At 40.7% G+C, this 26,513-nt stretch overlaps 1 protein-coding gene across 2 annotated transcripts in view; it reads right to left on the bottom strand.

The window, feature by feature from the left end:
• COP1 (COP1 E3 ubiquitin ligase) overlaps nt 1-26,513 on the bottom strand; it is a 124,804-nt gene that overhangs the window by 66,838 nt on the left and 31,453 nt on the right. For both annotated transcript variants that reach the window (XM_083867433.1, XM_083867432.1), the window contains exons 10-12: nt 23,530-23,644; nt 19,974-20,109; nt 4,816-4,959 (exon numbers count right to left, since the gene is read on the bottom strand). In XM_083867433.1, coding sequence (XP_083723559.1) covers nt 4,816-4,959; nt 19,974-20,109; nt 23,530-23,644 — 395 coding nt within the window. The remainder of the gene's footprint in view (nt 1-4,815; nt 4,960-19,973; nt 20,110-23,529; nt 23,645-26,513) is intronic.

Raw genomic sequence — 26,513 nt, forward strand, 5'->3', positions numbered from 1 at the left:
TCTAAAAAAATCTCTCTGTAAAAAATCCTTTGGTTGTGTCCTCCAGCATCTGTGACAATCCGCATCTGGAAGAAGGCTGTCTGGATCTGAGATGTTTCTCTTCCATATGGCTTTCCTGGGACCTGCAGAGGAGTGAGAACTCACTGCCATGTCTGTTCCCCTTAAGGGAAGCACTTATCTTTCTTCCATGCCCAACACAGGCAATTTTGTTGAAGCTTTAAAGACATCTGGGGTTTTTTTTGGGTCCCTTAAGATGTTATCATGGGTAACGAATTGAGTAGCAAACTCAAAAAAGGCATGGGGGAGCAAGCTGGAGAAGGGCAAAGGAAAGTCAAAGGTGATATGAACCAAAAATGCAGCTTACCTAGTCCTCAAACAGATTAACTATCAAACCCCTAGAAGTTCATAAAAATAACCTTTCATATACAATGTTTAGATGGTCTGCAGTCACATCCAGGAGAAATTGAAGTATGAAGGCTCTGAGATATGATATAAAAATAACTACCTAGGGCTGAGAGAATGTATAATTCACTGGACTAAAAGACGTTGTGTGATGCTATCCTTTATTTTAAGTACAGTAGCTGTATATTTTTTCAGTTTTTGCTTTGTTCTTTAATCCAGAAAGAGTGTGATAGTTACACCCCAGAGATTTATCTTATCAGAAGTTGTGATAGCTTTCCTTCCTAAGGGGATTAAGCTGGAAAAACTGTAGTTGAAAGCTAATCATCAACCTCTGAAAAACCCTCCTAACCTCAGCATCTGATCCAGCCACACAGAAATCCTGACCCTGTAAAGATTCGTGTGCATCCTTCATTTTATTCAGAGATACAAGTGGGCCAGCTCAGTTAGCGTTGTCAGTTACGCTGATCTTTCTTTCATGAGATAGTATTCTTATGGCTGATAAGTCTCAGATGCAGGCTCAAGCTACCCAGTGTCAACCACCCCTCTGGCAGTGAGACTTAAATAAAGTTAAAGCTTTTTAATAAGGTACAAACTCCTGCAGTCTGCTTCAGAGCACCAAGTGCTTCAGACCCAGTCTGTCACCACAAGCCCACTGATAACTGGTAGTTTTAGGACTGAAATGTTTTTAGGAGCATGATCTACTACTGCAAAGAGCATCCACATGAATAACAACATGAAACAAATACTTCAGAGACATAGGGAATTACATTACTGTGATGAATGTTTTAAAATAAACCCCTTTTTTTCCTAATCAATTCTAAGAAAACCTCTAGTATGGTTAAAGACAAATACTTCTGGAGAAAAAATTCATCTTCTTGCAAAGTGAATCAGTGATTATAAAAACTTGAATTAATGCAAGTTGAAGGCATATTTCCTTATAACCTGTTTAGTGTCAAACATCTTCTGCACTGGAAATACAAGCATCCAACAAAACCAGCTCATACCACTCTAAATTGCAAAGAATCTACAATGAAAAAGATCCTATGACAAGTTTTTGCTTAATTTAAACTTAATAGCAAGAAGTGGTTGCCATTTTCAAAGCTGACAGCAATACACCCATGGAGTGCTATTAGGATACAGCAATCATACATTTGATTTATTGACACCAAAACATGAAAACTGTAAAATATCAGCAGCCTCCTAAAAAAGAAAGACTACCGATGCTTTGCTTTTACTGCAATTGACTAAACAGATGCAGCTGATTTTGGAGGTTTGTGGTAACATCTATCACTGAAGTACAGATGCTGCAAAAACACAGCAGTGAGCACGCAGAATACTAAACATGGATTTCAAAAGCCTGTTTACCTAACCACACTCACACATCACCTGCTGTAGATTAACGAGGCCTAAAGCCAATTTTTTACCTGAATGCTAGATCTCCTTATTTTTCTCCCCCTGCGACCTATGGCAAAACAACAAATGTGCCTCTTGAATAAATCAGAACAGAGCTGTGGTTGCTGCTGGCCGTTCCTCTTCGTCCTTTCCCATCTCCTACACGGGGGGAGCTGCAGATTAGTGCCTGCCATAGCTAGGGACACAGCAAGTCATAATTAGCTCACAGGGTGCTGTTTATAGCTACTAGACAATGCCAGGATTTGTTTCTTGTACTGAAGCTATGAATCTGTAAATGGGATTTTTATGAGGATTTATGTGTCATCTTGTGTTTTTCCTGGAAGCTTATGCCACTGTTGTTCCCAGGGGACGCGATGCACATTTACCAGAAACCCGACACACCGACTTCCTCCCTGTTCTTAAAAATAGGGATAAGGAGGCTTAGCGGATGATGAAAAAAAAGAATGTATTTAAGAAGCAGGTGGGTGTAAAAAAGGGGGTTGGAAAAGAGGAAGAGACTCAGCTACAGCTGGTACCAGGGCTCTGCTCCAGGAAAGCCTACAATCAATTACTGCTGGCACGAAGCTCAAGCTTTCAGCAGGCACCCAGCTGGCACACGGCAGAGCAGGGCTGGGCTGGCGCCAGCCCCGGCCCAGGCACGGGCTTCCCTTCCCGCAGCTGCTCTGGGCCAGACTTGCTCTTGGCCAGACACAAGTCCTCACAAATGCTGTCACCTGTCTGCTTTTATAAAAGCCCATCAGAGCCTCTGCTCCTCTGAAAACTGAGTCACCAACATCACCGCTAATGATTTATGTTCCGGCATCATTGCTCTGAACAAGGTTAACCAGGATCAATTTAACCAGGAGAGACATGTTACCAAACCCATCTGCACAGAGACCCCTGCATCTCTGCTGGGAAGAGAAATACCACCCATTTGCTAGAGCAGAAATATGTTTGTCTTGGCTATCAGAAGGGGCACTCACAGGTAAAGTCTCTTGAAGAGGCTATACCTTCAGCCAAATTAAGATCACTGGGTTTAAGCTGAGGCTTTTTACAAACAGCAGGCTCCACTTGTTTAGATTTTTCTATTTACAATATGGGCACATTTTCATCACCCTGCAATATTCCATAATGAAATTACAGCCTTCATCTATAACTTCTCCCTCAAGCTATGCCACTTCAGAAAAGCAAGTTATTATGCTGCTTGTTGCTGCACCAGCGAACCCCGGCACAGTGACTGGCAGCACAGCTAATGGATACAGCAGAGATGTGTCTGACTGACAGACTAACTTTATTTGTCAAAACCAAAAGCACCTACATGCCAAAGGAAGCCTGATATAATTGGAGGAGGCTGATAGGGGAAAACACCCCCACCATTTATTTCTTCAAAGGAGTGAGAGAAACTAGGGCAAGAAAATGAGAGGACCTGATCCTCCTCTACTGAGACAGAAGGTTGGAGGACAGTGCATTTAGCATTGTCATATATACCTAAAATGATTTATTTTTTTAATACATGCATGAAATTTGAGAATGAGAAAAATCTTGAAAGCAAGCAGGATCTTGGCTGGAGCACAAAGCCAGCATGAGCAACACCACTGAAGGCACTAATGTGACTCTCCTCACTGGCAGCTGTGGGAGAAGGGGGAATTAACTTTCCTAACAACTGGCTGGAGCATCAGGGTAGTTCCCCTGTCAAAACTGAAACAGTAGGTTTGGAATTTATTTCCAGTTGTCCAAGAAATACCAAACACACATTACTTTTCCCCTTCTAATTAAGGGCAAAAGGTATTAATTGACTGCTAGATGGTTCTCCTATTATTCTGCTCTTCTCTCCATAAAAATGAAGCTGAGTGGTGCAAACCCAGCTATGACTCAGGTAAAAACGCAGAACATTTCCCCAGCCTGGCCAAACACAAGCTCCATAATCAGTACAGCATATCAATACAAATCACTCTCAGGCTGCTTTTACCCACTGTGAAATCTAGTCCCAGGGTCAGCTGCGTTTACATCTTTCCCTTCATAAAATAGTGTTATGCAATTCCTGGGAATAATGAGCACAAGCATACAGGAATGACAGATCTATCTTTAGAAATGTGTCAGCTACAAAACAAAGCGTGACTTTTACGCTCTAAAATAGCCTCACAAACATTCTTAATTTTGTTGCACAACATTTTGTTTTCATGGAAGCTGGACTGTTACATAAAATTATTACTTGCACTTTCATGGGTGCTTTACCGCTTTTAAAGTGTAGAGTACCAAACAAAAACAAATGATTTCAATGGAGATGCTGGAAACTTGCATTATAATACCGAATGGGTTTCATTGCCTGTATTATTTACTTCTGAGCTTTAACGGAATTTTTGCATTAGGATTTTTAAGTTAGTTAGCTGGATTCTTTCAGCAGAAGTTCTAATATTTCAATGGTCTGTATTTCATTGGTTTAATACACCTAAAAGGATAAAAAAATGGGCTGACAGTAATGATAGCGCAGAAACAAAAAAAATCAAGAAAGATCCCTTCTCAGTAGCTTTATATTATGAGGCTCAGCACAACAGCACCTCAGGCAGATAAAAATTCCTAGGTAGAAGGTGCCAGAGAGAAACATTTCCTGAAAACTAGCAACCTCACAGAAGAATGAAAAGCATCTGGTCAATGAAGAGAAGAAAGCATGAAGGAATCAGTAACTTATCAAGAACCAGGCACACAGGTTACCTTGAGACAAGCTATGACTTTACCTGAGGCATATATCCACCCCTTTGAGCAGGTATCCAACAGCATTTGCAAGGAACACAACAGCAGTTTACTTCCCTATTGCCTTTCTTCCTCCAGATAACATGGGCTTTGTTACTACCTTGGATGAACCCAGAGTACACAAGTAACAGTGCTTGTACCACCCAATCTCCATGAGCTCCTGCATTCCTCCTTTCCCCTCCAATTCCCAGCAAGAAAGCAGAACAATTGCTACACATAAACAATCAAGTGAAAAAGGCACTCTGAGTTCAAATACAAATCAATGCCTACCTGATTTTGGAATTACAGGTCATTTCATTCTCAGGGTAGTGAATATCCACTGCATCCTGAATGACTGTACCATACTCATAGACTTTAATCTTCTTTGTCACTCCAGCGATGGCAAAGTAGTCACAGTCTCGGTCAAACTCAATACTGAAAAACAAAAACATAGGTTGAGAACTCTGTAATAAACACCCCACTTACTTACCAGGACGATATTTCACCTCCTAAACACCCTAAAATGGCAGAGTTGAAAATCACAATCTGCAGTTTGCAAATACCCAGTTCAGAATACCCTGGTCAGATCTGGCGTACACCCCAACAGTGTAGAGTTCTTCTTTTGTCCTCTAATCCACCCCCCCCCCCCATCAACACACACACATCTCCATTTTTCTGGTAGCACAATCACCCTCCCACAGCCAGGATATTTGTTCAGTGCTCTTGAGGTTTTTCAGTCCAGCCACACCATCTTACACTGCATGGTACCCAAAGGTCAAAGCCAACAGCTTGTCCCGGAAACACGCTTAACATTCCATGGCATGATTGCCCATTGACTCCTCCTGTGTACAGCTTCAGGAACTTCTAAGTGCTAATGCAGAGCAAAGCAGTATTTGTGATAGAAAAAAACCTTCTAAATTCCCTGGGTAGCAGCAGGGGGTTGAAATCAGACCATCAGTACTGTAGAAACAACACACACTGTGACTTCCACTTAGGGTTGCTTGTGCAAACAGAGGCACCTTCTTTCTCCACCTGCAGGGCAAGTTTGTAAAAAACATCAATGAAGCTGGAAGTAAAAGCAGTCAACTTATAACAAAGTTAAGCTGCAAATGAGAAAAGCCTGAGGTTGTACATGAAATACATCTAAGAGAAAGGCAGGCAGCAGGTTACAAACAGCTAATGTCATTCCTACCTTCACAGCCTGGAAGGGCTTGAGAGAAATCTGCTAGACATATAGCAGCTGGGGGAGTAATCCTACTTCCCAGGACCTTCTGCTTTCCTGCAGCCCAGGCACTCTGGCAGGGCAGATGCACATATACCTGTCTGCTTTGAGGGCATCAGCCTCAATGAGACACCTCCCCAGAAAGGCTGTGTGGGCAGCATCTGCCCTCAGTCACAAGGTTTCTATGACCAGCTGTCCTCAAGTTTTCTGACTAAGCAATCGACCTACTGTTTAAAGAGGTCTCTTCTGGAGTTCTTCCACTCACTAACTCATTTCAATCCCTGCTGTCTCTGTCACTTCCTCCCCTCCCCCCCCCACTTAAGAATCCAGAATGTTTATGAATCAGGGAGGAAGTTCTTAATGGCAGCACGGAAAAATGAGTTTATACTAATTTTACATTCAAAATCCCGAGAGCAGGGGTATTTAAGGTAGCATTCTACAATTAGACAGCATTAAACCAATTACAAAAAGATAAAGGTCTCTTCAGGCTGCCCCCATAGCTGTAACAGCAAGAGCTTTCCACTCCTCAACACAGCTGAGAAGTTGAAGGCAATGCAATGTTTCCAAGGGAATATAAATTTAAACACCAACAGAATTTTCAAGTCCTTTTAAAGGAGATATCATCAAGTTATTTTTAAACTACGGAGAGAAAAGATTGTTGATATGCAGTCTGTTGCTATAAAGTAATTCAATGAAGCAGCTTGAAACTTGGCCCTTTAACTCAGGCATCCAAACTTCTCCCAGGCAGTGGCAGGAGATGTCCTCACACACAACTGATTGCTAGAGAAGCTAGTCAGGTGCAGCCTGCAAAATCATCAGCCTCCAAAATGCAGGGAGGAACATGCTTGTGGCTGGGGAATTAAACAAGCATGAAGGCATCCATTTAAATAAAATGGGAGAGGCAGAGAAGTCACCTAAGCATCCAGGCTGCTCTCCCCACTCCCCAGATCTACACTAGTCTAAATCACTTTTTATACACACAGGATGAAAACACCATTCAGGCCTGTCTTGTTTTGTCAGCTCACCCTATTCTCTGGAAGAATTTTATAATCAAAGCCTCTATAACAATACAGTGGATTTACTTGTACCACAATCTTAATTGAACCGCTGTCTCCACTCCCGCTTGCTGCCCTGTGGATTCAGGTAAAGCACAACTAAACTGATGGCAGTGATTCATCTGCCTGGATTCAATTTAAGCCCTCAGCCTTCTGCTGAAGAAAGAAAAATAATGCATTACAACGTCTGGTAAAAAGCCAAGTTATTAGAACAGAATAGAGCCTCTCTCATTTGGGTTGGGTTTGCTTCTCCAGCATTAATTCAGTTTTTTTTTTTTAAATAGAGACATGCTGCAGGCATAACAAATGAGTATTTCAATATGCCCATAAAAGTTAACACATCATTAAAAAAATAAAAAGCCTTAAGCAATGGAATTGTCAGACCTCTGACCTTCAAACAGCATCAAAGACACTGCAGGGAGAAAAAGAATGCAGAAATAAACCACTACCAGTACAGACCAACACACACCTGCACCTTGGCCTCCCATCACCTGTGCTCAATCCTGGGACTGCCAGTGTTCTCACTTTCTGCCAGTCAGCTTTTCCTCAGTGATTTACAAATAAAAATAGGAACAATCTAAGTACCTAATCAAGTAGATTATATATCATATAAAACTGTTCCTAATATTTGCAAAGCCCTGCTTATGTCTGGACTAATCAGCATTAGGACAAACAGCCTACTTGCACAGCAACCATTATTTTTATGCTTTTTCTTGCAAGTCTTTTAAATACACTTAGTATTACGCAAACCTTATTTGCATTTAACTGGCTCGTGGGTATTCCTGTCACTTGCTGCTTGAAGTCTTGGTGTCAATGTAAGTGCTTCCTTATACACAAGCTTATCTATATGAAAATTCACCAGAGAATTTAAGTTTTGTTTTGTCTAGTCAAAAGACACAACAAAGCCAGCTCAGAAAGACAACATTCTGCTTTGCAGGTGATACATTTCCACATTCCAAGTGAATCTCTCAGCACAATAACAACATTCAACAGAATAACAGGAAATAATTAAACCCCCCAGTGAAATTACCTTTTGGACCAGCAGTGGTCCTTGCACCTCAAAGATGTACTTGCTAAAAGCAGTTACCAATTGCTCTTTTTTTTAAGCCTATTTTTAAACTCCACATTTCTGACCAACAAAGACTAACCAAATTTCTATAAGGAATCTTTTGGGGACACATGAACTGCTGGGTATTTGAAAGAGCTTTACAAACATGCTACAGAATTACTTACAGAAATCAAATTGAAAGGATTTTCTTCTAGAGAAAACAGAAGAGAGACATCTCTCATTCCCAAATCACTGTTTTCTTTCTCCTAAGAAGTTGACATCCAACATCTTATGGAAATACCACTAAGAGCTGCTATAAAGTATGCACATCCTCAAGGGTTCTGGTTTCTCCACTGCTTATCTTAATTCCCAATCTGTGAGATTATAAATCAACTGCTTTATTTTAATGGTAAAGCTTGTGACCTTGGAGAACACTCATAGTTAACAAATAGAATGATGAAATAAATTGCTTCTGAAACATGCCTGGAAGCCTGCTTTGGTGTTGAGGATGGAGCAGCAGGGAAAGAGTAAAGGAGGAGTATTTAGCAGCTCAGCCATTGTGTAAAGCCTCACTACATTTGCATCCTGCTGGTGTGTGCAGTTGTTCTCCACATCCCTGGAGGATGCACTGGAGTTAGGGAATGCATACAGATGGGAAACTAAATTGATTAAAGGAAAGGAGCAGCTGCCTCACCATAAGGGTTATGAGCAAGGCAACAGCAAGACTGGTGTTCAACAAGGCACACTACAGCTAGGAGGTGCTTGCCAGAAGATTTGATTTGGGACAGATGAAGGTTTCTTCCCTCTCAGTTACACTTTTAAGAACCACACACAGGTTTCAGGTAGTAACCAGTAGTACAGTGAACCTGACAACAGTAATCCATGTATAACTGGTTTATACCAGATATTAACAGGTATGTACTGTACCCACTGTTTGAAAACAGAAGGCAGGACTGTATCTAAGTGCATTTGCCTTTAGCTGTACCTTAGGTACAGCTAAGGGTCTTTAGCCAACTGCTCCTCTGCCCTTTCCATACACAGTCTGCAATTGCTACTGTAATCAAAAATGCCTCAGCCCTGACTCCTTACCAAGATTCGTGACTGTAGGAGTTGCAATTTCTACAAAGTAGATGATTCAGTCCCTCCCATGGAACTGTATATATCTATTTAGATATATATATATACAGACACACACATAGAGAGGACGTATTTTTCTCTCTGGATAGACCAAAGTCTTTAAATTCTGTTTCTCCCCAGATTGGTGCTGTTTCTATTTCTGTATCTCTAACATCAACTCCTATCTAGCTGTGGAGTCCCATATTTAATGACAACATGGATATATTGTCAGGACTTAATTGGTGAGAAGAATGAGAGATGCCAGCAGCATTTTGTCCTTCACCTGCATTTCCTTAAAGTCTTTCTTATTCTGTGCTTCCACTCCATGGCCTCCAAGAAGGATCTTGTCATTCTAACAATCCTAAGCCTGGCTATCTCTTTTCAATGCTCATTTTGAGACTTCAAAGCCAAAGGTCAGAAATTTAAGTTACAGTCAACACCATGGGCACCAGTGCAGACTGTTAAGCACCTGGGACCAATACAAAAATTGGTATTAATATCACACACCTGAGAGACTTTTTACAACAGACTGATATTTTAAGTAATTATGCAAAATAATTAGTGTCACTAAGCATGCACTAGCATACTAATACATGGTTTTTGAAAACAAAGCTATATTCAGGCATAGGAAGCCACAGTAAAGCACTAAGATTTTGTGTTCTGTCAGCTCAAAGCCTAAATTTTGTCATACATAAAAACAAAAGCTACTGAGACAAAGCATATGAAGTTTCAGTATCAAAAGCTTGTTTTGCTAAAGCTCTGAGTGGCTGAAATAAAAAAACACTGAGGTTTTTCCTCTTTAATAAAGAAGCAGTTCCATTAATTACTCCTTGCTCCAGAGCACCACCTAAGTAAGGTCACTGCTTTTATTTCTGAGCCCTTAATCCCTGCCACAGGGACAAGGACAGACCACCACTGCAGAACATATTTCTTGATTCAAACTCCCAGGCTGCCAAATGTTTTCCAAACTATAAAGTGAGCAAGCATGTCATGATCCCAGACAGGCAGTTGCAATCTCTAGTCAGAAAGGACCACTTAAACCTCAATTCTCTATAAGCTGTTATTTAGATAGATAAGTTAAATGTATAAATGAGATTACCACTCAATGTCATTCTATCAGAGATCAAACACTTTTATCCCTAAGAATCACATTACCTTAGGTTAGATGTGACCCCCAGATCACCAGAAATTTGCCAGATTTGTCTTCTCATCAAGGTGAGGTCACCTTGGCTACTCTCAGTAGATCAGATTCAAGTCTAATGTATGTCTGATAAAAACCACGGGACAGAGGACTCCAAGCTTTTTCAGGCTGGTCCCATGCTTTGGAGTTGGCTGGAATATCCCAGCTCCAGTGGCACCAGCAGTTATTGAGTACACCCAGGGTACCTTTCCCATCACCTCTCCTCCTCCAGGCTCCAAACATCTGATGAGAACTTGCTACCCCTAATCAAACCTCCATTTGAAACACACACACACACACACAAAAAAAAAAAAAAAAAAAAAAAAAAAAAAAAAAAAAAAAAAAAAAAAAAAAAAAAAAAAGAAGGACTAGAAAGTCAGCTCTCTGTGATAATTAGCTTTCCCTCCACCATCCAGGAAACAGACTGGGAAGGGTGTTGCATTAGCCCATCAAAGCCTGGACTGCATAGGGAAGGAAAGTCCACAGCTCCAGGCTCCCTTGGAAAGACATCATTGCACCAGCCATGCTGCAGTCAAACTTTCAGGATCTCCCTTACAGGCATGGTAGCCTGGAGGGCTGTTCTGCTCTGTTTGAAGAAAGGCATAAAAAGGTACCACATTAACAAAGTAATGTCATTAGACCTAGTTCCAGGCCCACTTCTTGCTTATAAAAATCCTTTTAAGTGTAATGAAATGCCATCAGTTCTAACAGAGACCACTTCATAATACTCCTGTTCCATAAAGAGCTTGTTTAAAGGAGAATATTAAACTTGAATCGAGGAGATTTGGTGGGCTTAGATCCATTTCAGAGCCTGGAAATCAAACCCAACAGAGCTACTTTCATGCTTTGTCACCTCTAGATAAAATGGAGTTGTTCTTTTTTCAAACCCAATGAGAGCATATACTATGCTATGAGATTAATTGGCCTCCTTGCAATAGCTCAGTCTTCAGAACCATGTTCCTCTCTACTTTGCAAGGAAGTTACCACGAACCTAATCTCCTCTAAATACAACCCAAAATATCCCAGAAAGCCACAGCAGAGTCCCAGTCTTAGCTATAAGACTGTAGCTAGAGACACCCTCTTCTGCTGCATAAGGCTTTTTTTCCATACATGTATTCAGGGGAACTTGGCTTAATTAGCATTAATGATGAGAAAACCTATAGGGAACTGCTGAATTCTGCAAACAACCAAATATAAAGCGCATTGATAAAAAGCCACTTCACTGCTGGGCGATGCTCTTCTGCATGTTGAAGAGAAGATGACGACAATCCCAGGGTTTTATGCCAGATCCACAGAAGCACAATGAGCCAAAGCTGCTGCAAACAACTACCCTGCAACTTAATGAGGATTACATTCAGTTTTTCCACAAACACCATTTTAAATAAGCTGGAGCAGGAAAATTTTAACTAAGAATGCCAACAGTTAAATGAAGAGTGTTCCTTATGACACTATTTACAATTCAAGCCAAACAATCAGTCTGCCTGCTGCAGAATTTTGGGTAACCTGTATCTAAATTGGAAAGCCAGGAGGTACCATTTCACCCAGCTGGGCTGATAGACAGTGAGTTATGAACAGCTCTGACAGCAGTCACAGCACAGAGTCAACATTTACAAATACTAAGGTGGAAGAGGTTACAACTATCCAAATATTTTCATCTGCCTTCAAGTTTGGGAAATGTTTCCAGTACAGAATCACTGAATGGATAAGGCTGGAAGCCACCACAGTGGCTCATGTGGTCTCGGCTCCAGCAGGATCATCCCAGAGTACATGGCACAGGCTTGCATCCAGATGGTTCTGGAATATCTCAGTGAGGGAGACTCCACACGCTCTCTGGGCAATCTGTCCCAGTGTCACTGCACAGAAAGAAGTTCTTCACATTCAGGCGGAACAGAATATAACAGCCTCTACCCAAGCTGAGGTTTTAGAGAGGAAACCCTGCTCCACAATAACCTGTAATGTGGTCTGAACAATAGCACCATCTTATCAGCATTACACCATTAAGTAGGAAAGAACTCAGTTGTGGTAGGTACTGAAGTGCCTTCTAGACATAAAGCCATCCAAAAGCTTGTTTCCAAGCCACCCTTTTGTCACTTCACCAACAAAGATTTTGTTTCTCCAAAACTGAGCACAGCAACAACTGACAGAGCTGACAAGGCAGGGGGAACAAATAAATCTGAAAGAGATCTCTGCCAATACTGGGACTTTAAACAGCGCAGTCTGTCTGCAGGCTCCAGTTCATGCTTCCTGCATGATTTGGAGCTGCAGCTGAGGATGTTTGTCTCCAGCTGACCACACTGCAAGAAGTCCCATTTCACAGGACAAATCACCACCCCAAGCCTAGCACTCCAGTAACTTAAGCCTCTGCACTTTCCTGACACTGCCATCAGCTCTTCTGCCAGACAGCCTGCAGAGAATCAGGAGGGAGGGCTGGAGACAGTAACCTCTTTAGACAACCCAACTCAATCCCACGGTCACCATGAGTCAGGGCACCAGCCTTCCTAAATATAAGTCCATACACCACAGATGAGCCTTTCCCAAGCAGCCAGAGGATGGGCTTGGACGATTAACTGCAATGATCCTACTGCCTGGTAATGACAGAACAAGGTTAAAGCATCATTTGAAGCATTTTTCATCCAGCTGACAAAACTGTTCCATGAGATTTGTTTTGATGGCATTTTGAATCTTGTTTCATCAGTATTTTGAATGACTGCTTTACTTCTCATAAAGAATGGTTTATGTATACCCTTAATTTCACAGTCTCACAGAGAAGTTGTTCTGACTTCACTTGCACAGATGTATGCACACACTTGTATATGACCCCATGAAAACAAACATCACTTCACAGCTTATTCTGTGTTATTTATTACCTTATTCTATGAAACAACTACACAGCACATAAATCCCAAACATGACTTGGACACTGTATTTATTAATGCAAACAATGATATATTAATAATCATGAGCTCAAGCCTCTTTTCCAGGCTGAGCTGCTTGTAAGGTTTATTCTCAGAATCGTTTAAGCCCACACCATACATCTTTGCATGCTTTAACACACCACCTTATTATATTGCTTCAACTATCTACCATTTAACAGGCTAACATCTCCAGTTGGCCAGGAACAAACAAAAAAAATCCAAAGGCATGCTAAAGCTATTCAGATCATTAGCTCATATAAAATTCAGGCATTTACAACAAATATGGCTAGAAAATTAAAAGAATACTGTAATAAGATACAGAAATCCATGTTCTATTAATAACAGGTTTGCATCTTTAAGCAGAAACAAGAATTCACTGCATCAACACAACACCAAATGAAAGCTATAAAATCGGGGGGGGGGGGGTGGGAATTAAATGAAATCCATCTTTAACTTTTACAAACATTGCCAGAATGCAAACTGTGTGCGTAAGATGCTGGAACCACAGCTTTTGTGGCTTGCCTGTCCAGTTCTTGAGGTCAAGACACATCACTGCTGCCTGGGGACACCCATTATCACATTAACATCACGAGGAATGGAAGGGCACCTACCTCCAGCCTCACTGAAAAGATTTTCATCCTGAGCAATCAAGAGGGCCAGATGCAATGATGCAAGGCAATTTCCACATGGTAATGATGCCATTTTTGGTTTTTGCTTTTTTTCCTCTGTATTCTTCCCACATGTATTTCTAGCTCTGGAGCCTATTGAATTAGTGGCTAGTTTTCCCAGTAATTTTCCATGCCCCTTCCATAGGCAGAAAGACAAAACAAATTGCAAGGCCCCTATGCTATCTTGGTTCTTCCTGCCTACCAAGGTTGAGAACAACTCTTCAAATGACATTTTAATAAACAAAGCACAGCTAGTACCAAGGTGGAGGGGGTGTCCAGAGAAGGGTGACCTGGGGGGGAATTACATCACTTGTCCTCCTAATTGGTATTTTTTTGTCAATTATGCTAATCTGTTAAACTTATAAGAACTGTATTCACCCCGTGTGGACAGGGTTTTGTGGATATTCTCCATGACTGCCCCTGGAGGCCTCAAAATAAAGATCCACTTTTATATTACCTCCTATATTAATATTATCTTGAAAATGTGCGTTGTTTCATTTCTAGGCTGAAAAAGGCATCAGTACCATCCTCCTACCCGAATATTGATCTGTCAAAGTACATTTCTGACACTACAGCATCTATTGTGAGTTCCTGCACTTTCACAAAACTTCAAAAGAAAAGCAGTCTTAAATCTAATAAGTACAATCCTGTTGAAATCGTAAGCAGTGATCATGAAGTCTGCAGAAAGTGAAATACCCTTTGCACTATATATATTAAAGCCACATACAGAGCTCCTCCTTAAATTCTTTCTTCTTAAAATCTCAGGCCAGAGAAAGATGCTCAGTAGAAAGTGAGGGCAAAATGAAAATTTCTAATGCTCTGATCATGTACCTTTATCACAAGTACAGTCCCCAAGACTCTGAGGTGTCTAGTCCAATATCCTGGTCAGAGCAGGGGCAGCTCTGATCAGACCAGGCTGCTCAGGGCTTTCTCCAGCCTGCTCTTAATAACTCTGAGGGTGGAGCTTGCAGCACATCCCTTTGGGAAGCCTACTCCAAAACTGGATTACCCCATACTGCAGGCAGTGACGGCTACATGGCAAGACATAGAAACTCCTTGCATAAACCGCACATAAATCCTTCAAGATACTGAAGTAAAAAAGAAAAAGCCTGAAGAACAATCACTATTTAAAATGTTTTGTTTAAAATCCAATTCCCAAATTCATCAAAAGACTGCTCAATACTTTTAACAGATCACTTATGAAAATTCATAAAGTTGAAATTCAACTAAAAATTCTCATCTAATTGTCTGCAGATGAAGACAGGTTTCAAGTACTAAGGGAGCTTAATGGAAAAAAGATCTTCCTACAACCAAATCATCTGAAGTTAGTAGGAAAAAAATTAGGTCCCACTGGCAGCCATGCCACTTCCATTCATTAACTGCCCAATTTCCAGTTATTTAAATTTTAGCTCTTTGTTGATGAAAGAAAAAACTTCTCTGCAGCATCATCGTGGTCACCAGAAGGTTTATTTTTCAGGTCAAGACTGGAGATAAAAGCAAGTAAGCTCTTTTCTGGTGTCAGTCCTTCTTGGTACCAGCAGCCCATCATGGGGACTTGGAGGGCTGTGTTCCAGGGCAGAGTGTCCCTAAACTCTGAATTCAGAAGTCAGAACTGACCCCTGCATAACCCTTTTGAAGGGTACAAGTCACATTTAGCTCCTGCTCAAGGGACCCAGAGCACAATCATGTACCAGGAAATGTATCAGTTCAGCACCCCAGAGAAAGATGGGGAAATAAGGGAAAAGCTCGGTACCTTACTCAGCTCTAATTAAACAAAAATCACATTTCAGCCCCAGACAATATCTGATCTACAGGCCAGTACTTCAGATGGAGGAAGGTAAGAGAACCACAGAAGAAGTACAAACTTCAAGTAGGTTCAGGGACTCATACTTCAAGATTCCTTGGTAATTCTGCAATTTAAGTCTCCTTATCCAAGCATTTCTCTCTCTTCTACTTTTGGGAACAGTTCAAATAAGACAGATTCATCCACAGTTTTGAGCTGCCACTTGTCAATAAGAGTCCATTTAAAAAATGGTTTAGTTAACAGGCTATAAGTAAAATCCAGCCTTCCTCATCTCTCAAGGAGCAGCATCTACTGCACTCAAACATAATCCTGTAAAGGATAAACCCACTTCCATTTCATGCATTTATCTTTACCTTCAAGAAAAAGCAGCATTGCTGGTCACAAACTTAATAAAATGGCTCATCTAATCCTAGCCAGCCCAAGCATTAAAAAAGAGGCTTGCTATAATGGATACGAAATTAAATGTTACCTTATTAAAGTCTGCATCTGAGAATTTATATGGACAAGTAAAAGTAGTTCGAAGTAAAATGAGGACCAAAAAAATTAAACAGCTGAATGAATACATGAAAAACTCACTCATAATGGATCTTTTTTCTTTTAAGGTCACCTTTGAAGAAAGGATTTCAGGTCATGTTACTGAAAGGGTGAATATAAACAAAAATGCAATCCTGAAATACTGTTTGGATGCTAAGAGATACCTCTTCACATCTCATTCATTACTTAGAAGCAATGGAATAATGAGCATGCAATGAAAAAAATATAATGGACACGAAAGGTAAGATCCAGTTTTTGAACACTGGATCATGATTCAACAGATGAGCTGATCAAGGCTTGTGCAGGCAGAGCCACAAGTTGTTTACTTCCCTCTCTGTAAACCACTGAGCCTTTAGACACAGTGCCAGCTATCCAAAACCTTTTAAATGCCACTTTAAGACCTTTCAGAGAAATGGTAAACTAATTTAGAAGAATTAGAAGTCTGAGCCAATGACAAAAACCCACACAAAGCCCCCAAATCTTAGAGCCTACTCATGTTCCCAGAGCTGGGAATCATGGAGCAGGGAGAACCAGCTTTCCAATATCCAGGTTTCAGAGAGACATCTCGTTGTAGTACATTTCTTAGATTTTCCTGTTCTTTTTCTCAAATATGAAAGACTGCCACATTATTCTCCAAAGGCCTCTGACAGTGGTAAAGCAATTTTCTCCATAAATCATTGTAATGCTAACGCAGCAGTTTACAGACTCATCTTTTAAAGAAAGACTTTACATTTACTGCCACTGCCAGCAGAGAACAAAAGTAAAGCTCTGACAACTCCTCTGTCTGGGGGCATAATAAATGGAAAATTTATTCCTTGGACAATTCTAAAAAAATTTAATATACTTGTGAAAACTGTAAATACTTTGTACTTAAGAGAGGTGAGTGTATTAAAAAGCCATTTAGCATATTGAGATACTTGCACACTCATACAGCAAGCATGCTGAAGTCCCCTTGATGTTACAGCAGAACTGAGTAACCTGCAACAGCAAAGCCTCAAATGTGCTTTCCCTGAACATTCTTCTTGATAATCTGTTGTTCTTGAGGAACATAAGGGAAAAAGGAGAAAAGGTTGAAGTTTTCCTGGTTTGCCTCCTTATCCCAGAAGGCAACAGGAACATTCCTAAATATTTAATCAGATTTTTTTTGTAACACAACATACATATGTTTGCAGTACTTTATTATCCCAGACATCCATAAATATTGTTACCACAAGGCTCTCAGGGGGGTATTGCTGCTGCCCAGTTCCAGGATTTTTTCAGCCTATTTGTACACTGTGTTTAATTACACTTTTCACCCTGTGAGCATAAACCCAATTATATTTCACTTCTAAACATCAATATTTTACAGATAAGGAATATTTACATCCTTCTCCTTTGTGAACCTAAAGGCAACACATCTTAAAAAAACCCAGCTGTTTAAGACAGATCTTTTGGAGTCACCCGTGAACTTCATGTAGGGTTAAAGCAATCAAACCAAACAGTCTTGTATTCTGTCCATCTGTAACAGCAGCTTATTAAAAAAAAAAAAAAAAAAAAAAAAAAACAACAAAAAAACAACCAAACAAACACCAAGCAAACTTAAGGGGAAGGAAATTTAACTTCTGGTCTTTTCTATTTTTGTTCCTAAGTATACTTAAAATGCCCCCTTAAAATACTTCCTAAAACTTTATTAAGACTTATGTATTAGTCTTCTATTAACTCTGTATTTAAATCCATTTGTCTCAACAACAACAGCTAAACACTTAACCTTCTGCCATTTCATCATTGTTTCTTACTGCACACCCAGGAAAACCTTTAAAGGTCAGTACAGCGAACCAAATAAACAATAAAACTTTTCACAGCACTTTAAAAGCATACTTCCATTTTTTAAGTACCTTAATTTGGCCCATCTGTGAATACCTAAAAGCTGCTCTTACTTACTTTCACAAACTCTCTGAACTTGAGGCTATTAGTTTAAATGAAAAAAAAAAAACCAACAAAAAAACAACAAAAAAACAAGGTAAGCATCAGACTGTGTTGGCCAACATATACTAAGTATAAATTCTCAATTAACAAATTCTGACTTTACAGGAACTGTCTGAATAGCCAGAAGCCAACAAGAACAATGGCAGCAGCACGTTCAGCAAAGCTACTTTACCAAACCACTTAAGGATGTGCTCAAATGTGAACTGTCTTACTCAGCCTACATGCTAAAACCCCTAGAACTTTCTCAAATGCTTTCATAGATAAAAAGCATGAGAAGGGGAAACCAAGTTATTTTTCAGTAAAATGCAATTAATTACCAATTTTAGGACTGACTTGGAAGAAGGCTTCACTGTATCTTCATTGTAACAGTAACACACATACTTTTCAAACATATTTCACCCAAGAATTAGAATGCCTTCAAAAAGCAGTGTGATTTACTGTCCTTCCAGCATTTTCTAACCAAATACCACAAAAATGCTGCTCTTGCAGAATGTCAAGGAGAAAAAAGGGCAAGGGAGCAAAATCCAATCCATGCTGAAGCTGGTAGTTGAGGAAGTTTGTCTACATTGCAGTGAGATTCCCATCTGCATTTCATTGCAGCCAGTGTGAACCCAATCAGTGCAGGTTAAATATACGTCAGATCCCTGATTACTGTGCTCTGACCTCTGGCTAAGTCGGACATTACACATTCCTGCTACATATTGCACTAGTTAAGGAATCAATGCTCTTTAAACAAAATGTGGTCTGTGCTGCACCATGCCTCCAATTTCTCCACATAATGTGAATTTCTTGGGGTCCCCCACCAAATATTCAAGCTCTTCTGTCACTCTCCATGCATCCCCTTTGTAAGGCACTAAATGAAAAGTCAGAAAACCCAAGTTTATTTTGACAACATTATCTTTCTTCCAAGATCTCACATAGGGTCTCTCTTGATTTCCAGCTCCCCATATATAAAACAGGGATGATACTACTTCTCTCAAGAGACTGGTGTGAACAAACATTTACATTAGGGAAAAGGGCTTGCAAGAAGCTCAAACAGGTCCTGCACATATCCCAACAGAGAAGATTTCCTAGTTAACACATTCCAAAGTTTTTTTTCCACCCCAAAGAGCTTCAAAGACAAACTACCACATATAAGTAAAACCTCCAGGGTAGGGAGAAGCCATTTTAAGGTTAGGGCTGTGGCAATTCCCATCCTCTTTATGTACTCTCCTATAGCCTGATCCTCAAGGGAGCGGGTTCATGGACCTCAACTAGAAGAAGCTGATTCTGTTGAAGACAGTCAAAAGCATTTCACCAGTTATGTGTAAGAACTGGTCCACCGAAGGCTCAGATGAGCTTCAGCAGCAGTACACAGGACGTGACCACCCTGCACAGCTGGGATACAGTGCAACTGTTGGCAAGAATGGAACTGTTGCATTGGCTTTACCACAAACACCCCCTCAGTGGTGTTCAGCACTAGGAACAGCTTCCAAAGCCCGAGACTTCAAGCAATCACAGCTAAAAACAACTCAGCTTCTTAGTATTTGCCATTGTGACTGGATCTCCCAACAAAATGGAAAATCACCACAGATTCTAAAGGCTGCCAAACAAGATGGCTGATTTTTAAAATGCTAGAATTGCATCACTTACTACACAACTAAGCTAACATGAACACAACAGGCTTCGTACAACAGCTGCTGATAGCGGCATTTCAAAGGCTCTGCATTTGGTCTTAACCAACACCAACAGGAATAAAAAGTATACTGAGCTACCTGAGTGCCCTCACAGATCAATGATAGTCACAAAACTGTCACACACAGTCACACACTGGCAAAACTATTTTTGGGAAATATACATTTTTGGCATATATACCAACAATAACTTGCTTAATGAAGGCTATTAACTCAGCCTCAGAGGCCACATCCCCATGGTGCACTGTCAGAACCACAGAGTGTCCTACCTGGATACTATGCTGGAGCCATTGTAGAGGTCACTGGCATAGGACAGCGTTGCCAGCGGTCGGACTGAATTGTAGCGCGTGAACTTGGACAGACACTCCTGAAACTCATCCAGCTGGCTGGTGGTTCTGCTGTCATCTAGGAACAGGCATGGACATTGGAGAGGGCAGAAACAGAGTAACAAGGTAAACTCAACAGCAAGCAAAAAAATCAAGACGTATGTCTCCATGTGATGCTTGTTATTTGTGGGGATTCTTGGTCAAAATCAGGGTCTCTCTCATCTCTAGCATTCTCTGAAGGCTTTATGAGCTTTTCAGAGAACAAATGAAGTCTCTCCACTGCAATGCTGGGTGAACCTACTGTGCTGAGAATCTATCTAGAAGTCAAATACAATTTTGTAAACTCATTTATTTTACTCACATTCAGAGCCCGTGGGCCATACAGATGATTAACAGAAAACTTTTAAGGCTATCAAAATGCACTGCAAAGGACATGTCTAGTTTTCAACAGAGGTGAACGTATATTTCTTTCCCTGTTCTGTTACAGTATGTCTACATTTGTAGACATTGGTGTCAATTACATTCAAAATACTTTTAGTAAAAAATACTTCTCTTGTTATTCCAAAAGCAACAGAGCTAAGGGAGAATCATTTCAGGGCTGGAGGAGGAAGACAAGCATGAAACCAGAAGGCTCCCTGTACAAGAAGTTTTGTGAAAATTATGACCTTCAACAGACAAGGTGAAATTGAGCCAGCTTGAATAATGATGATAAATATTCTGTGGGAAATGGAACAGTTTACTACAAAAGTTAAAAGTAAATTGCAGTGTAGATAGTTGAAAGTCATTCACTGAATTCTCAGAAGTCCTAACTTTTCTTGGTAGGAACATTATTTTATTTAAACCATTTTAAATTTTAGTATTTTGTAAATATGGAAAAATTCCTAACTTACAGCAATGCCTCAAAGACAAATCTGGACTCCCAATACGATCACATATCCACAAGCTAAACATTAGGTAGGGCCTTCAGGCTTCATAATGACCCCCCAAATTTGCAGCAATTCTCATAATCCTTTCTTTAATGCTTCCACTCTCACTTTCTTCTCTGCACCAGTGCATTTTAGGGGAACTATAGCTAACACTGCTGGTTTACAAGTACTGCACACCTCCTCTCCTGTCCCACCCCAGCATCCACTGCAGCAGCAGAGAAACCACTCACACACACACAACACAGACCAAATTCCACCCACCAGTTCAGCTAGCCTGATCAGCAGCATAAGGAAATAACAAGATCCACTTATTAGAAAGGCTTGGAAATACCAGAGTGAGAACAGAGAGGTTGTTCCATAAAAGCAAAATCCAGCTGTATTTTCTTGTCAGAAAACACAGAGAATAATAATTTCTGCACTCTGGTAATTCCTTGCCATCAGAAATTGTTATCTCTATACTTATAAGGCATTTTGAAGTGTCCCTCATATGCACTTGTTAATGTTTGATTGCATAAAGGAACAGTGAAGGCTAGTAATTAGCAAGCTTAGGGGTAGTAGCATATACATTATCCATGTCAGAGGGATGAAAAGGGGTAAAATGAACAAAGTGCTGCTCTAAATTAACATCATCAGCACTGACCATTACGGGAAACAGCTTGAGAAGCAACACAAACATCAGTCAGTGTTTTTCAAAGATTGTTTTCTCCTTCGGCACTGTGATAGGGACAAATAGCTGCTACCCTTCTACTTCCCTCATTTAGAGATCAAGCACACAGTCCTCCTATAATTTATTTTCTATGTGCGCCTGGAAAACAGAGTATTATTTCTCAAGACATCTTCCCCATCAAAGTGCAAGGCCATTTGATAATTATAGTAATATTACGTCTCTACTCCCTACTTGAACAGTCAGAGGCACTTCTTGCAAAAAGCTTTAAATCTACATTATATCCTATTTAAAATGTGTCAGAATGCAGGAATGACTTAGGAGAGGAAGACTTAATCAAGTATCATAGGTTGTCCCTTATTTAGGAGAAAACCTGCACTTGCAAATCCTCTGCTCTTGGTGCAGCTGACACATATGAATACAAAAAACCAGTTTCACTGCGTTCATATTTATAGTTCCAATTATGAAGAAAGATGCCTTCTACAAGGGAATGCTGGGAAGAGCCCCATTTGTTATCCCTGGTTAATAAGTTTTATTTTTACATAAACACAGTTATGCATCACCAACACAGCTCTGCATGAAAACATCTCAGTGTGAGCTGTGAAGAACAGCATTCTGCAAAGCACCTGCTAGCACCTCACAGGGATCTGGCTGGACACATGCACTGTGCTTCTCCAAACTTTCAGATATTGAAGTAACCTCCCAACAAGCTGCATTCCTTGTTAAAGCCATTTTGCTGTGCACAATGAGAACTGAGCCAGTCCATGCTCTGAAGGAGGTAGAAGATGTGGATGCTTCTAAGACTGAGCTCCCCTAAGACATGCTGCAGCCTTTATCTTTGGAGCCATTTCTTAACTGATTTTTAAAATTTCTCTTTATATATTTATTTTAAAGAGACTAAAACTAAATTCACAGAGAACAAAAAAGCAGAGGTTTCTACTCCAGCAATCCTGCCTTCCAAGGTTGTAAGTAAAGCTACTTTGCACAGCAACCTGTGCCTGGTTTCCTCTCATCCCTAAGTGGTGTCTCCCACCCTGAGGGCTGGCTGCCTTCCTTGCAGTCTGTCACACTCCATATGGGCTGCAGCTCCAAGCTTGGTGCTGCAAATCTCTTGCCTGCCACAGTCCATTGCCTGAAGCTTTTCTTGCCAAGCTGGTTCCTCCTCCAGAGGGGCTCCAGATCAACCCTCCGTGCCCTCAAGACATAGTTATTTGACCCTCTCATTTCTTAAGAGAATCTTGTGCGTAATTAAGACCCATGCATCCACTAGGCAACAATTACTCTAGCTGCTGTCACACTGTTACTCAATTATGAATGAGGCAATCTAGGCAATTTGGAAAACAGCTTCTAATTCTACAATACAAGCCTTAAATCTAAGGTGTGCCCCATGGGACAACAGCTGTGTTGCACACTCAGCTTCTACAGTCCAAACCATTTGTTAACCAAGACACAGTCTAGATAACAAATGATAACCTCCAAGTGTCCTCTTGCATGCTAAATACAGGAGAATGTATCCATTTATGTTTATACCTCTGTACCATTTCAACAGCAAAATGTTTTTAACTACTGGGTTTATACCACACCTAGTGGAAAGGCAACTCAACCACTGTTTTCAGGCATTTTCATCTTCAGAACAGGCACCAGAGAAATTGTTTATTGTGAGTGGTGCCCTTCACAGTAAGGAATTACAAAGCAATACATGTGCCCCTTCAAAGTGACAGGATTAAGTTTCCCAAATTTAGCAACTTCAAAGATTGGTCAAGGTTAGCAAAACAGGATGATCTGGGTAATACAAATATGTATAGCCACATTCCCATGCAAGGAAGAAGTGAAGGCTGCTCTCTCAAAAGCAAAGCTTTTCTGCAAGAGGCACCTGACATCAGAAGTGGAACAGCACTCGAGAACTCACCTGAGACACGAGTCATTCTGGTGGAAAAATAGCACTGCTCAAGGTCCTCAAAATGAGCCGTGAGGCGCTTGCGCCGCGAGGCCAGCGTGCTGTTATACCACGGCTGCTTTTTGGTCTGAGGGGAGAAGGGAAGACACTTCAGAAAAGTAAAAGCGAGGCCTGAGTTTCACTTCTTTAGATTTTACCCAATTATAAACAATTACATAATAAATGTGATAGGTTAGAAGTTTAAAACGCCAATAAATGAAGAACCTTGGCAGTGTCAACAGTTATGTCTTAGGGTTCTATGCTGCACCCTTTAACATAACAAAAACAAATCCCTGCTTTTAGACAGTTTTGTTTCCTGAACCTTAGTAAATTTAGTGATTCCAGCCTCACACACAGGACAGGCAATCCCAACCCTCGGGGAGTCCTGTCTTGCATTTCTACAGACAGAGTATAGGCCAACTTCCAGCTTCACGAATCAGACTGTACAACAAATACTCCCCAGATCCCTGGCAGACAGCTCATTAAAGGAGAAGGAGGTGTTTATTTTAATGAGTTAGTTACTGAATTACTTCTTTTGAAGCAACTCAGTAACTCTCTGTAAAACTAAGCAAATAGAACAGCAGCAAAAGACAGCATGAAGTTCAAAGGTTAATTGAAAAGAAGTTCCTGAAGCTCATCATTAAAGCATTTCCCAACCTACTCAAACAGTAATAGTGAGATGTAGGAGCAAAGGATTTAAACTATGTAAGTAATCTTTCCTGCTGAAGCAAACACAGAAAATGCAGCACTCACCATTTTAATCATGAGTGATGAAAAGGAATGAAACCCTCTACTACGTAAGAAGCACAAAGAGCTCCTTGCTTTAGTTTCTATTTAGGAAGTCTCACATACCACATCCTCAAAGCTGAATTTTAAAAGATTTAAGAACCATCAAGCTCCCTAATGAACAACGTCCCTGAGCAAGTACAAGGTCTGTAATGCTACTCAATGGCACAAACAAAATCCACTTCTTGTACAACTCCCCCTCAATCCATGCAGGGGAACAGCCTGTTCTCATTACAGCCACCTACCAAGCCAACGAGAACAAAATAAGTTTACAGCCCACTCAAATTTTGTTGGTACCTGTATGAAAAGCCATCTAACATTTGAGGAAAAAAGCAAACCCCAAGCAGTGAAACCTCCAAGCCCCCACTTCCCACACACTGACACTGTGGCTCACACTTGCCTGTGACAGCACGCATGGTCTTCACAGCTTGTTTCACCTCAAAAGCAGCTCCAATCTCAGCACACAACACTGGGAAGTGCTCCTACATCAACACCTTTCAAGTACCATTTTCTAAAATTTGACATATTTAAAAAATGCTTAATAGAACACTTCTATAGCCTCTTCCTATAATTTTTCTGCACCAGCCTGCAATATCTCCTCAGCACTTCATTAGTGATTTGGGCTCAAGACAACTTCAGGCAAAGAACAATCAGTTCTGTCTCAAGTTAAGGCAAACTGCCTGAACCACGATGAGTGACATAACAGAAACCCAAGCCTGATCTGCCAGATCCCAGCTGACATTGAGATGAATCAATCACGTGTTAGCCTGCTGCATCTCCCAAGGAAGATCCCTGTGGAGCAGGTCTCAGGTTGGCACATGGCAACCCAGCTGTGCTGAGAACCAAGCAAGGAGCACTAAGCCACAGTCATCAGACCACTCCCAGCTAAGCATTTCAACCTGCTCAGATTTTGCCAAAACCCAGATACTGGGTTTCTAGAAAGCCAGCTCTCTGCCTACTTTCTAAGCAATACTGGGAAACAGGAGGAAAAAATTAGGAAAGATAGAAAAGATACCCAAGCAATTTTTATTCAATGGCTAAAACTACTGTGGTTGCCCTAACTGAGGATATCACTTTGGATTCCTCTGTTACCAGGAGTGATTTTACTGCCTGAACTCCATCAGATACTCTAAAGAGTCCTCTAACAAGTGTGAAAAAGCTTCTTAGCTGCATACAAGCTCCTTATTTCTAGCAGAAAAAAGGCACTGCCATTAAATACTACCTGCAGAATTCCCCAGGGCCTAAGGGACTTGTTCACTATTTACTTCTGAAGCTCATCTTCTGGAAGAGAACTGTCTTAGAGCTTTCTGGTATAAAAATTCTTCCCTGACAACATATTTGTGGGCAATGCACAAAGTAATTACATTGAGAAAGGAAAGCTGTGCTGTCCTTCCTAGATAATTCTTACTGGCAGCAGTGCCCAATATATGATTTTTGCCATGACTGACAATTAGGGAAAACCCTCACAATTTAATTTATATTCTTAAAACTGTTTTTATGGTGAAGTCTCGCTGAAATTAGACTACCTTTGAACAGAAGTGTTTAACTTCCAGGTTCTCTTTGAACTCCCCATCCAAACATATATTAAAGTTTAATTTGAAAATTTGTATTTGAGAGTACAGATCTTGCACTCTTGAGGACAAGAAATCGCATTTGAGGACAAAAAAAGATTATTCTCACACAAATAAGGCTGTCATACAGGATGACTAGAAAGTCTAGGTTGTTTGTTTTGTGAGCTCACCAGCAGGATAGCTATGCTATTAATTCTGGCTCTGAAATAGGAAGTACTGAGACAAGTAATGTCACTGGAGACCAAATACACTGTAGCACATCAGAGTCCTGAACATAAAACTCCCATCTACATTATACCTGCCCTCTGAAATGTGGAAGAACTACAACTCTCTGTTAAAGCAAAAACCTCCAAAGACCAAAGTAGTGGGAAAAAGCATTTTCCCCACAGACTAATAGATGGAATTTTCTAATTGCCAATTAGAATACAGCTGTATGCAAACATGTACGTGCACCAGCTCAAAATCCCATGTGCTTTTTCCTTTACATCAAATAAAATCCAACAGCACCTCAACCTGGTAATTTACCAGTTTCATGCTGGAGTATGCCAGGGATGGTCCACCACCACCAGAGAGCACCCAAGGCACAGCTGGAATGTGCCC

This window comes from Zosterops lateralis, assembly GCF_965231275.1.
Source record: "Zosterops lateralis genome assembly, chromosome: 9".
NCBI classification, from domain to species: domain Eukaryota; kingdom Metazoa; phylum Chordata; class Aves; order Passeriformes; family Zosteropidae; genus Zosterops; species Zosterops lateralis.